Source organism: Mixophyes fleayi, chromosome 7 (genome assembly GCF_038048845.1).
Source record: "Mixophyes fleayi isolate aMixFle1 chromosome 7, aMixFle1.hap1, whole genome shotgun sequence".
Lineage (NCBI taxonomy): Eukaryota > Metazoa > Chordata > Amphibia > Anura > Limnodynastidae > Mixophyes > Mixophyes fleayi.
Genome location: NC_134408.1, coordinates 133972786 through 133985229, shown reverse-complemented (window position 1 = coordinate 133985229; position 12444 = coordinate 133972786). Strand labels below are relative to the sequence as shown.

The 12444-nt window shown below is 39.0% G+C and overlaps 1 protein-coding gene across 1 annotated transcript in view; it reads right to left on the bottom strand.

Annotated features, from left to right (window-relative positions):
• The window catches only part of ACVR1C (activin A receptor type 1C), a 96284-nt gene that overhangs the window by 52734 nt on the left and 31106 nt on the right, over window positions 1–12444 (bottom strand). The window contains exons 3-4 of the mRNA XM_075180842.1: window positions 6772–7011; window positions 1498–1728 (exon numbers count right to left, since the gene is read on the bottom strand). Coding sequence (XP_075036943.1) covers window positions 1498–1728; window positions 6772–7011 — 471 coding nt within the window. The remainder of the gene's footprint in view (window positions 1–1497; window positions 1729–6771; window positions 7012–12444) is intronic.

The following is a 12444-nucleotide window of genomic DNA, read 5'->3' as shown; positions in this document are numbered from 1 at the left end:
ATATTGTGGAGCAGGGTCTGAATTGCACTGGGAAAGGGACTGATGTTAATGACTTCATATTTTCTGTACAGCGTTGTCTAATATGATCGGCGCTATATAAATAAATGATAATAAATAATAATTCTTTCTGCTGTCTAATTATCACACAACTACCACACTGACAACATGATCAGCTCCTCTGCGTACAGGATGGACTGCACTGATCACAGAAGAGGAGGAGGTGCCCATGCAGTGGATCTGGGTCATGGACTTAGTTGCAATGTAATCCGTGTCCCTATAGGTATCCTGTCACCTAATAATGTCTAATACGCCCCCATCTGCAGAATCCGCACACTTATTGTCTAAACCCTGCAAGACACAAAGAAAATGAAAACAATAAGTAAACCAAGTCATCCTGGGCACTATAACCAATCAGGTGCCACCAGGGCATGTGCCCTCCAGTGCCTGTTACCATGTTACTGTGACAGAAAGTGACAGCAGAGCATTACCTGAACCTGGACAAGACAATGGTCTGAAGGACTCATCACCATTCTACAGGCGACAATTGAATTTGTCAGATCTTAATATAGGAGGAGGGAGCACATAGTTCAGGAAATATGGTAAAGATGTAACTAGTGTGTTGGCTTCTCCTAGCGCCCCACTGAGCAAGGAATTACCCTGGTTACAGCGATAGATAGATAGATAGATAGATAGATAGATAGATAGATAGATAGATAGATAGATAGATAGATAGATAGATTCGATTTGAAAGAGATGTATAGATATGACATAGATTGATGGATGGATAGATAGATGAGAGATAGATAGAAGAGAGAGAAAGAGAGAGAGAAATATGACATAGATTGATTGATAAATAGGAGAGATAAGTAGATAGAGTGGAGAGAGAGAGATAGATAGGTAGCTAGATAGATATAGATAGATAGATAGATAGATAGATAGATAGATAGATAGATTCGATTTGAAAGAGATGTATAGATATGACATAGATTGATGGATGGATAGATAGATAAGAGATAGATAGATAGGAGAGAGAGAGAAATATGACATAGATTGATTGATAAATAGGAGAGATAAGTAGATAGAGTGGAGAGAGAGAGATAGATAGGTAGCTAGATAGATAGATAGATAGATAGATAGATAGATAGACAGACAGACAGACAGATAGATAGATAGATAGATAGACAGACAGACAGACAGACAGACAGACAGACAGATAGATAGATAGATAGATAGAAGAGAGAGTCATAGACAGATAGATAGATAGATAGATAGATAGATAGATAGATAGATAGATAGATAGATAGATAGATAAAGTGGCAGAACTACCATTGGTGCAGCAGATTCAGTGCTCTGGGGCCCATGGAGATAATGGGGCTGCACAGAGAACTAGCGAGATGTGGGCCCCTGTTCCTTCCACCCTGATTCCTTGCACCAGGGCCCACAGCTCGTTAGTTCCGCCTCTTGTCACAGTCTTGTCCTATGACATATGTATCTTACCTTTATTGTCAGCTGCTATAAAACCCAGGATATTCTCATGCCTCAGCATTACAGTCTGGTAGATCTCTGCCTCACGGAACCAGGACCTCTCATCTCGGGAGGAGAAGATCTTTACAGCGACATCTTCTCCACACCATTTTCCTCTCCAAACTTCTCCAAAACGCCCTTTGCCAACTACTTCCTGGATGATCACGGTCCTTGCAATGGTTCTCTGAACAAGTAAAGGTAAACCTACCAAGAGACAAGAGATGCCCCTGAGTATAAATGTCCAGCGGGGGCCACAAGCTTCCATGAAACCTTCCACTGACTGCACAGCATCCCACTCACAGATCCTAGACACATATGTACCCCTGATACTGTTTTTCATTTTGTTTAAATCAAGCATTTTTATTGAATTTTTGCATTAGACAACAAACAGAATCAAACATAACACAACAAAACAACAACACCTGAGGTACAATTACAAATGACCAACTAACCCAAGGTACCTAGGACGGAGTCAGGTAATAAGTGTCCATTACAAATTACTGCCGTAATGATTATCAAAACACAATGAAGGGATAATACAAGAGTCAGGTCAATTTTAAAAAGAGTTAATGCTGTAAGATGCATGTGAGATTATGCAGCAACCTTGATACTGTTTACATCAAGTTACAACGCTTAGAACTGTCTTTTTAATCACCTTATCCAGCTGTCGAGGTGTACAGATGGAGAATAGTTTATTTCAGTGAATAGTGTAGCATGACACAAAAAGCTTCACATAATTAAAATATTCTTAGCTAATCAACCCCTACTACATCTTCAAACTTATGCAGAAATACTCCACTAGCATAGTGCCGGGGAACCCCCATCCAAGTCTGGGGCTCTGTATAATTGAGGTGTCAGGACCCTGCCCCCACTTCACATGGCTCTGCTTGAAAAGGGAGAGCTGTGTGCACCTAACAGTAGTGCACGCAGCATTACCCCTGTATATAACAGGGATAGGAAGAGTCGGAGAGCAGCCAAGCACTGTGTAATATTATAGCCACGCCCCCATGCATGCTGGTCACGCCCACTGGTGGCGTGGTGTGGAAACCCCTCTCTACAAATTCTGCGTTTGCCCCTGTCTAGACTCCCACTACATTTTGTCACCTCTCCCCCTCTCCTAACACCACCTCACACTCTAGAATTCAGGACTTCATCCGCGCTGCTCCCAACTAACTTACATTCCTTAGTGGAATGCTAAACACGCTCTGCTAGAGAATATATATCAAACACGCTGAAAAATGTATATACAGGGAGATTCACTGGAAAAATTAAAATGTGATAAATAAATTAAATTTCTACCCCTGCAGCCACCACCCCCCCAACAGTCCTGATTTTTATAGGACTTCCGATTTGACTGGAAATGATTGCACAGATTCATGTGTGTTTTGGGCTGATTTGGGAGTGACCTATCTTGCCGCCATTTTTCCCCCGGGAATGTGTTGTAAGGTATGCCTGCACGTCACAAAAAAAGACAGCACACCCCTCTTAATAAGTCCAATTTCAATTCTTGGAATGGGGCAGTTGACTATGGAAAATCCCTTCAAGAATAAAGACAAAACAACAAAACCAAACAGCACACTACCGAATAACCAGTGTGTGAATAACAAATAATTATATCAGGGTAATATAACGGATTTAAGTAGGGATAAGAAAGGAAAGCCAATCAAAATAAATTATATATTTATCATAAACTCAAGCAAATATAAACCAATAAATGCATAAACATAAAGGATTAATCCTCATAGCAATATTTTAATTGCGACTCAAATGTAGTCAGCGCACAATATCTTGTATAACTGCGTCTATGAACATTGTGTAACATGAAATAATCTGTAATGATCTAAATACGTTTCATGAGTAATATCAGATTATTCTATATATACTCTATATCTATGTCTCCAATGTATAAATAAAACCATGTATAATTTATAGATGGCGGCAATGTAAGATATAAGCGATAGAGAATAAAAGTGTATCTAAGAATAACACTTAATTATCTGATTATATGCTGGAGCGGTTTGTGAGATCGCTTCTTGCAAATGCTTGTGAGCATCCTCCTTCTTATCTAGATTATTCAGACACGTTTATATTTGTTTCTCAATAATAGTTCAAACACTTATGATATAATTGTTTCTCAATAGTCACTTATTGATCTCTATTCCGGTAACCAAACAGGAATATATACACAGATAATGCTATACTGCTTTGTGAATAGGCTCGATACTGGTGGCTTTAATATATTGTGGATTATGAAAAGCCCTAAACTGTGTAGAGATCACAAGTCCCTACTTTTTGTATAATGTTCCGCCTGTGTTCCAAAAACCTGGTTTCCAGCTTGTGTATATTATAGGCTATATATGACCGCACGTACATCCCAATAAACAGACAACATATTTTGCAAGTGGTGAAGAGCCAAAACGCTACCGGCAAAACGCTCTTTCACCACTTTTTGTTAGTTATAAAAGGGTTAACGCCGGAGAAATTATAGATTTTTCTGGCATTAACCTAATTACTGGTTACTGGCATATTTAAATGGGGTCCAGCTGAAACCTCTCTGGCTTTGCAGGATCTTTCCCAGGAGAAAACGCTACAAGAATGGGCATAGTACTTTCATTCACCGGCAGTGTTAGTTTGCTGGTCAACAGAACATAATCTTCGCTGAGAACGCCGATTCTCCTAGATCAGTGGTCAGGGAACAGGGGTAATTTACCCCAAATGGGGTAAAAATGAAATCCCTGGGGGTAATGCTGCCAATTCACATGCTGTCAGTTGGATTGTAGACCCCTTTAAATGTGAAATTGCTGTTGTACCAGAAGAGCCTCAAGGGTTGGCAGAGGCACTTCTTGAGCTTCGATGCAATAATGAAGCACGTATTGCATTTGAAAATAAAGCAGATCTGTCATATTTTTGGATGTCAACAGCTGCAAAGGCATTCAAAATTGCACATGAGGAGGCAGTCAAAAAGTTGCTGCCTTTGTGAACAAGGATTTTCCACTCTAACGAACATAAAAACAAAGCAGAGAAATCGATTGGACGCTGAAGACTGTATCCAAATTACTCTGACGTCAAAATGCCCCAATATTTTTTTTTGTATAAAAAATGAAGCAACATCAGTTCTCTAAAACCAGAAGTTTTGAAGTTGAAGCTTTCAAAGAAATTTTGAATAGATTCAATAAAATTTGGAATTCCAATAATTAATAATATATGATTTCCTTCCTTTCAAATCAAGGGGGCGCATCTAAATATATTTTGTGGTAAAAGGTACAAAAGTTCCCTGACCCCTGTCCTAGAGCATCCCTGGTACAGTAAATTGCAGCCCCCATAGTTTGATTCTGATAAACATTTTAATATAACATTATCCTTTTGCAACATCACAGAAAGTCATATAGTTGTTGGAAATATATTGGCAAGCAGTGCAAACAGTTTTATCGCACCTAGAGCATCATGTGGGCTTTAGTTTAGGCAACCAAGTGGTGGTAGATAAGACCATGGTATTACTTTGAAAAGGGACATAAAACAGCCACTTGTTTAGCTCTATCTAATGAAGACTACCTTATCTGATTTTGGAGGTTAGGTTAATTGTTTCTGAACATTGTTTAGTTCCTATTGTGAATGATGCTGCCATTGTAATTGCTGTGTCTGCGATTGTAATCTACAAAAAAGCAATGTATGTAATTGTACGTGAGTCCTACCTAGAAAAGAAGCTGTTTTACAGTGTAATCACCCATTAAGTGAATAAACAAAAAAATATTTGGAAATATCAACTGAAAAATTGAAACCCACATTGTGGTTATTATAGGTAATGCTCATCGATTGGTATTTCTTATTTATATAGTTGAGTATATAATGTCAGAATAAAGTATTCATACAAAATGCCAAACATACAAATATTTATTAAATACAAAACTACTGCAATACATTATTATGTGAATAGGTATAATGACAGTCCAGTGGGGATACGGGACAGTATTTATTATGTGAATAGGTATAATGACAGTCCAGTGGTGATACGGGACTGTATTTATTATGTGAATACTTATAATGACAGTCCAGTGGTGACACGGGACAGTATTTATTATGTGAATAGGTATAATAACAGTCCAGTGGTGATACGGGACTGTATTTATTATGTGAATACTTATAATGACAGTCCAGTGGTGACACGGGACAGTATTTATTATGTGAATAGGTATAATGACAGTCCAGTAGGGATACGGGACAGTATTTATTATGTGAATAGGTATAATGACAGTCCAGTGTTGATATGGGACAGTATTTATTATGTGAATAGGTATAATGACAGTCGAGTGTTGATACGTGACAGTTTTTATTATTGAATAGGTATAATGACAGTCCAGTGTTGATATGGGACAGTATTTATTATGTGAATAGGTATAATGACAGTCCAGTGGGGATACGGGACTGTATTTATTATGTGAATAGTTATAATGACAGTCCAGTGGGGATACGGGACAGTTTTTATTATTGAATAGGTATAATGACAGTCCAGTGTTGATATGGGACAGTATTTATTATGTGAATAGGTATAATGACAGTCCAGTGGGGATACGGGACTGTATTTATTATGTGAATAGGTATAATGTCAGTCCAGTGGGTATACGGGACAGTATTTATTATGTGAATAGGTATAATGTCAGTCCAGTGGGTATACGGGACAGTATTTATTATGTGAATAGGTATAATGACAGTCCAGTGGGGATACGGGACAGTATTTATTATGTGAATAGGTATAATGTCAGTCCAGTGGGTATATGGGACAGTATTTATTATGTGAATAGGTATAATGACAGTCCAGTGGGTATACGGGACAGTATTTATTATGTGAATAGGTATAATAACAGTCCAGTGGTGATACGGGACAGTATTTATTATGTGAATAGTTATAATTACAGTCCAGTGGTGATACGGGACAGTATTTATTATGTGAATAGTTATAATAACAGTCCAGTGGTGATACGGGACAGTATTTATTATGTGAATAGTTATAATAACAGTCCAGTGGGAATACAGGACTGTATTTATTATGTGAATAGTTATAATGACAGTCCAATGGGGATACAGGACAGTATTTATTATGTGAATAGGTATAATAACAGTCCAGTGGGAATACAGGACTGTATTTATTATGTGAATAGATATAATGACAGTCCAGTGGTGATACGGGACTGTATTTATTATGTGAACAGGTATAATGACAGTCCATTGGGGATACGGGACTGTACTCACCAGATCCAGATCCCGATGTTGTCATATCATAAATGAGATCTTTCAAGCATTTCCCGTCAATGTCCAAGTTACAGTCAGTGAGCGGCTCCTCGATGCACTGCCGCCTGGTCTTCTTGTATGCGCCATACCGCCGCTGACAGGTGTAGACCGTGAGCATGATGGCTAATGACAGGACACATATCGGAATGGTCACCATTACCGTCAGTTCCACATGGCCGAAATGGGACGCACCTGGAGATGCTGCAGTTAGGAGAAGAAACTCAAAATTATTACCAAATTAATAAAGACACAGGGCCATTGCTGTGGAAAACAGTGTATAATACAAAACACGCACAGCGGTAACATGTGCAGCCATTTTGTGGAGGTAGCGGAGAAATTGTTGAGGCACCAATTTAGACAACTGGCTTCCCTAATGAATAAGCCACGAAAGTCCTACTAAATGGTAGGATGCTCTGTACCTTTCCTTTGCATGAATAAATAATACAATAATGCTGTATGGTACTATTGCAAATGTAAACAATAGGGGGAGCACGGGGGCTCAGTGGTTAGCACCTCTGCCTCACAGCACTGGGGTCATGAGTTCAATTCCCGACCATGGCCTTATCTGTGTGCAGTTTTATATCTTCTCCCCGTGTTTGCGTGGGTTTCCTCCGGGTGCTTCAGTTTCCTTCTACACTCCAAAAACATACTAGTAGGTTAATTGGCTCTTATCAAAAAAATTGACCCTAATCTGTCTGTCTGTGTCTGTGTAGGTGTGTGTATATTAGGGGATTTAGACTGTTAGCCCCAATGGGGCAGGGACTGATGTGAGTGAGTTCTTTGTACAGCGCTGCGGAATTAGTGGCGCTATATAATTAGATGATGATGATGATGATGAATAGGTACTGGACCGTAACTAGGGCTGTGTGAGAGAGGTGACCGCACTGAGGCACAATGCTGATTAAAATAGAAGGCTAGGGGGCGGTAGTTTTCATTGACAGAGAGCTCTCTTTAGACCACAGTTTTTTGATTGACAGAGAGCTCTCTTTAGACCACAATTTTCATTGACAGAGAGCTCTCTTTAGACCACAATTTTCATTGAAAGAGAATTCTCTTTAGACCACATGCCAAAACAGTTGCTAAAGTAGGTTGGCATTAAAAGGAGGTGACTTATAATGGAATTAATACATTACAGTGAACTTCTGTCAAGTGGTATTAATACAGGGTTGATATAAGCAAGGGGCACTATGTATGTATACACAGAAAGCAATCTCAGGTCTTACAGTTGCTGAAACAAACCAGGTGTGTTTTATTACAAGATCCGTCTCTCTCTCTCTCTCTCTCTCTCTCTTTCTCTCTCTCTCTCTTTCTCCCTGTCTCTGTAATCTCTGGCTCTGTAATCAGTCTACAAATCCTACTGTAAACTACAAGGACTTTAGATGTCACCAAAGAATTATGTGATCATATAATGGTATAAGGCTGCAAGCGCAGTGTTTTACGTACGTCACAAAACTCTGAGGTGACTTCTAATATCCTGAATCGTTTACAGTACGAGGTACGTTATTCCTTATGAAACAAACGTTTTCCTAACGCACACTGAATTCATGACAACATCACTCACTTATTATAAACAATAACATCAGAACTCACTGTTTGTAGAGATAATGTTTACAGGTGTTTATATAACTATTAGCATCAGTTGTGTATTATAATATATTAACATGAATCATAACATACAGTAGAACAGAGCAATCTCCTATTCTTTCATTCTTGAACAAGAGCACCCTCTACTGGATAGGGAAAGGTAGTGCTTATGTGGTTCAATACTCTAGTGATGGTATCAAGTCTAGTTTTTGCAGCTGCCGTCATGTAGATCATACATAAAGATATTGTATGTCTCATGTAGAGTGACTAGAAAAAGTATTTTTAGAAATAAATAAGGACCATGGGTATTTTCATATTTTATTTTCTAATATCTTGGTATAAAAATTATCAGGAATTTTTACCACTAAATAGCACAAAACACAACGGAATGTTAAATAAAAACAGCTGTGAGGTCTCCTTCACACCTATCTGCTATTTTTGCACTTTCACATGTTAACAAAACAAATGAAAAGCGTATAAAAATAGACAAGTGACAGTCACTGGTACCTTTTCCACCATCCTATAGATTGTAAGCTTGCGAGCAGGGTTCTCTTACCTCTCTGTCTGTATGTATTACCCAGTATTGTCTTATTAATGTTTGTTCCCAGTTGTAAAGCGCTACGGGATTTGCTGGCGCTATATAAATAAATGTTGATGATGATGATGATGATTATGTCCTAAAATTATTGGCATATTTGAAATATCAGCCCCTTTTTCTCCTGCACTAATGTGTAATTATCATTACAATAGATTGGATTGGTTAAAAGCGCAATGCAAAAAAAGCATGTGAAAAACACTTCACTAATGTGCCAGTGTGAAGGAGCCCATCAGCTATTGCTCAATTAACTGCCAATAAAAAGGCAGAAAAAACTCATTGATTAAGTAGTTACCCCCTTGTTTCATTACTTGATAGAAAGACCTGGGACTGTATTTACAGATGTGAGTCTATTGGGTAAGTCTCTACCAGCATTTTTTCATCCAGAGTTCTACAGAAAAGAAAGTCAGAGAGCTTGCATTACGTTACGTTGGTTGGGGACCGTTGGTGAACAGCAATTTTGAAATATTGCCACAAATTCTCCATTGGATTAAGGTCCAGGACATAGATTGTTTGTGTTAAAGCTACTCCAATGTGTTTCCCTGTATGTTTTAGGTCATTGTCCTACTAGAATTATAATATTCTCCGTATCTTGCAGTCTGCAGTGGGACTTATTCCAGGATATAACCATATCTTGCGCCATCTGCTCTGCCCTCTGCGTTGACAAGCTGTGCAGTCAGTGAACCAAAGAAGCATCTCCATTGGATCATGCAGCAGCCACTTCAGGGAGAGTGTTCTTGGGATGATGAGTTGTGTTAGGTTTGTACTAATCAAAGTGCTTAGTGGTAGCACAGTGACACAGTGGTTAGCATCGCTGCCTCACAGCACTGGGATCACAAGTTCGGTTCCCGGCCAGGGCCTTATTTGTGTAGAGTGTCTATGTTGTCCCCATGTTTGCCTGGGTTATTTCCCACAGTCCAAAATCACTGGTAAGTTCCAACAAAATCTGACCCTAGTCAGTGTGTATGTGTGTGTGTGTGTGTGTGTTAAGGAATTCAGACTGTAAGATTCAATGGGACGGGGACTGATGTGAGTGAGTTCTCTGTACAGCGCTATGTATTATGTTGGTGATATATTAAAAATGATCTCATCAGACCATAGAATTTTCCCCCAATTGAAAAGTGTGTTTCCCATCTACTTTACGGCAAGTTTTCAAGTGATCGTTCTTCGTTTTGCCACCATCCCATAAAGAGCGGATTTTCGAAGTGCGCAAACAACTATTTTCCCATGGACAGTTTCTCCCAACTCCGTCATGGAAGATTGTAGTTATGTCAGAGATTCCTTTGGATTTTTGGTGGACTCATTCAAATTGCCCTTCTTGGAGAATTGTATGTTCTATATAAACTCTCAGATGTAATTCTCTCCATTTATTTTTGATGAGCTTAACAATGTTATCTTTCCCCTGATTGGTGCTTTTCAGTAACATTTTCTCAGATTTTCTTTGACTCTTCTTCATGATGAAGCTCTTGCTTGAATTAAACTAAACAGAAGTGGGACATCTCATAGACAGGTGTATTTATTGTGAAATCAATTTAAAATATTAGATGCACACAGGTGGACTCCCATCAATTATGTGACCTCTGAAGACACCAGGGTTTATTTATGTACATCCATCCCAAAGAGTTGAATACATATGTAAGCAACTATCATCTGGTTCCCAATTGTATTTCCTTCCTTTAATTTAGAGCAATTTTGAGAAAGTGTTCAAACTTCAAATCGTTCTTGAAAGTAGCTGCAATGATACAATACACCAGTAGGTGTCCCTGTTCTATCATATGGAGAGCACAGTGCCAAAACTATGGATTTCATTGATACATTTTATGTTCCCAAGTAAGAGTATTCCCCAGGGAACCTCTATAGGTTGACATAGTGGGCTACATTGGGCTGGCTCACTGGGCCATTTGCATTTTTGTCCTTTAAAGTGTTCGTAATAGACTCCTGGAGTTTACCCCCCCCCCCTCCCCCTCCCCCAATTTGCCAGCCCTCCCCTGTATATCCTGTCTTGTCTTTCGCTAGATTCTATCTGAGAACCCATAGAATTACTCACGCTCATCTGTGCTACTTATGTGTATTCTCGTAGCGTATCAATAGAACTTATGTGTATTACCTCGTCTGTTTGTGACTTGCTTCTGTATCTGGCACTACGGAATCTGTGTCGCCTTATGCATTAATAATAAAAAAAATAATAATAATGGTTTAAGCGCCCCTTAGCCATTGTCTAGGATCTCCTAATGGTAGCACCAGCCCTCCGTTTGCAGTTTGCTCCTTTTCAAACAAGCCCAAAGACTAGAAAACTGGGCTTAGGATTGATTAAGGGTTGGTGGCCCAAAAGTTGAAAAGTCATTGAATTTTAATTGGACATTGCAGTTTTTTGCATTAGCAAATAATGTCTAATTATATGGGGGGTATTCAATTGTCAGCGTTAACGCTGAAAAACGAGCGCTCAAAAAATATTACCGTTTATACGGTAATCGTGCGAAAAGCGTTAATACGGTAGTTTACTCGCGGAATTTCAGCTCGCCGCTCAGGGGGCTGCGAGCTGAAATTCCGCGAGTAATTACCGTATTAACGGTAAGATTTTTTGAGCGCTAACAATTAAATACGCCCCTATGTCTTGTTTTTTTCTTCTTCTTCTGTATAATTTTTGTAACTTTTATATCCTATTGGTGTACTTGTTGCAATTGCTGTCTATGGCAAGCATTTAGCCGATCTATAGAGTGATTCATCAACCTTTATGACCTAAGCAACCTTCATGTAACATGGGTGTCCCAGTTTCCTGATTACAAATACATGTACTGTATAACTGCATCCTGCATCGTCAGAGGTTGCGGGAAATAAGTGATGGAACTTATAACAACGAATAGCGACCGTAGTCTAAGACACTGGGCTGCATTTGGACTTTTTCTTCACATGTCATATGGGTCTATGTAACAGCCACCAGGCGCACTAGGTCAACAGCCAATATTGCATAATATTATTATTATTATCTTTAGTCATAAGGCGCCACAAAGGGTCCGCAGCGCCGTACATAACATACCAAAAACAGTGAGCCATGGCACAACACGATACAGAAAGAACGCAAATTAAATTTTTACTGGGACAATGAGTGAAAGAGATGGTAGAAATCAGCTATGATTGCCGCTATATAAATAAATGATGATAATAACAGGCATGCACTAATCTGCCGTTTCATAAAAAGAGAATTTGGTGTTAAAAACGTGTTTGGATACAGCTGTCATTTCCTAGTACAGTTTAGAATATTAAATCTCTGGTTGCTATGGGAAACTTGGGGGGAGGAGTCAGGAAGTTGAGACAATTGTGTGAGAGAAGGGGGGTTATTAGATGGTCAAGGGCTATTCTGTTTATCTTTAATAGATGTGACCTGGAAATATGTTGTCATCTGTGGTTTTTATATTAATCGTTGATATTAATGCTCGGACTCTCAGCAGTTATTA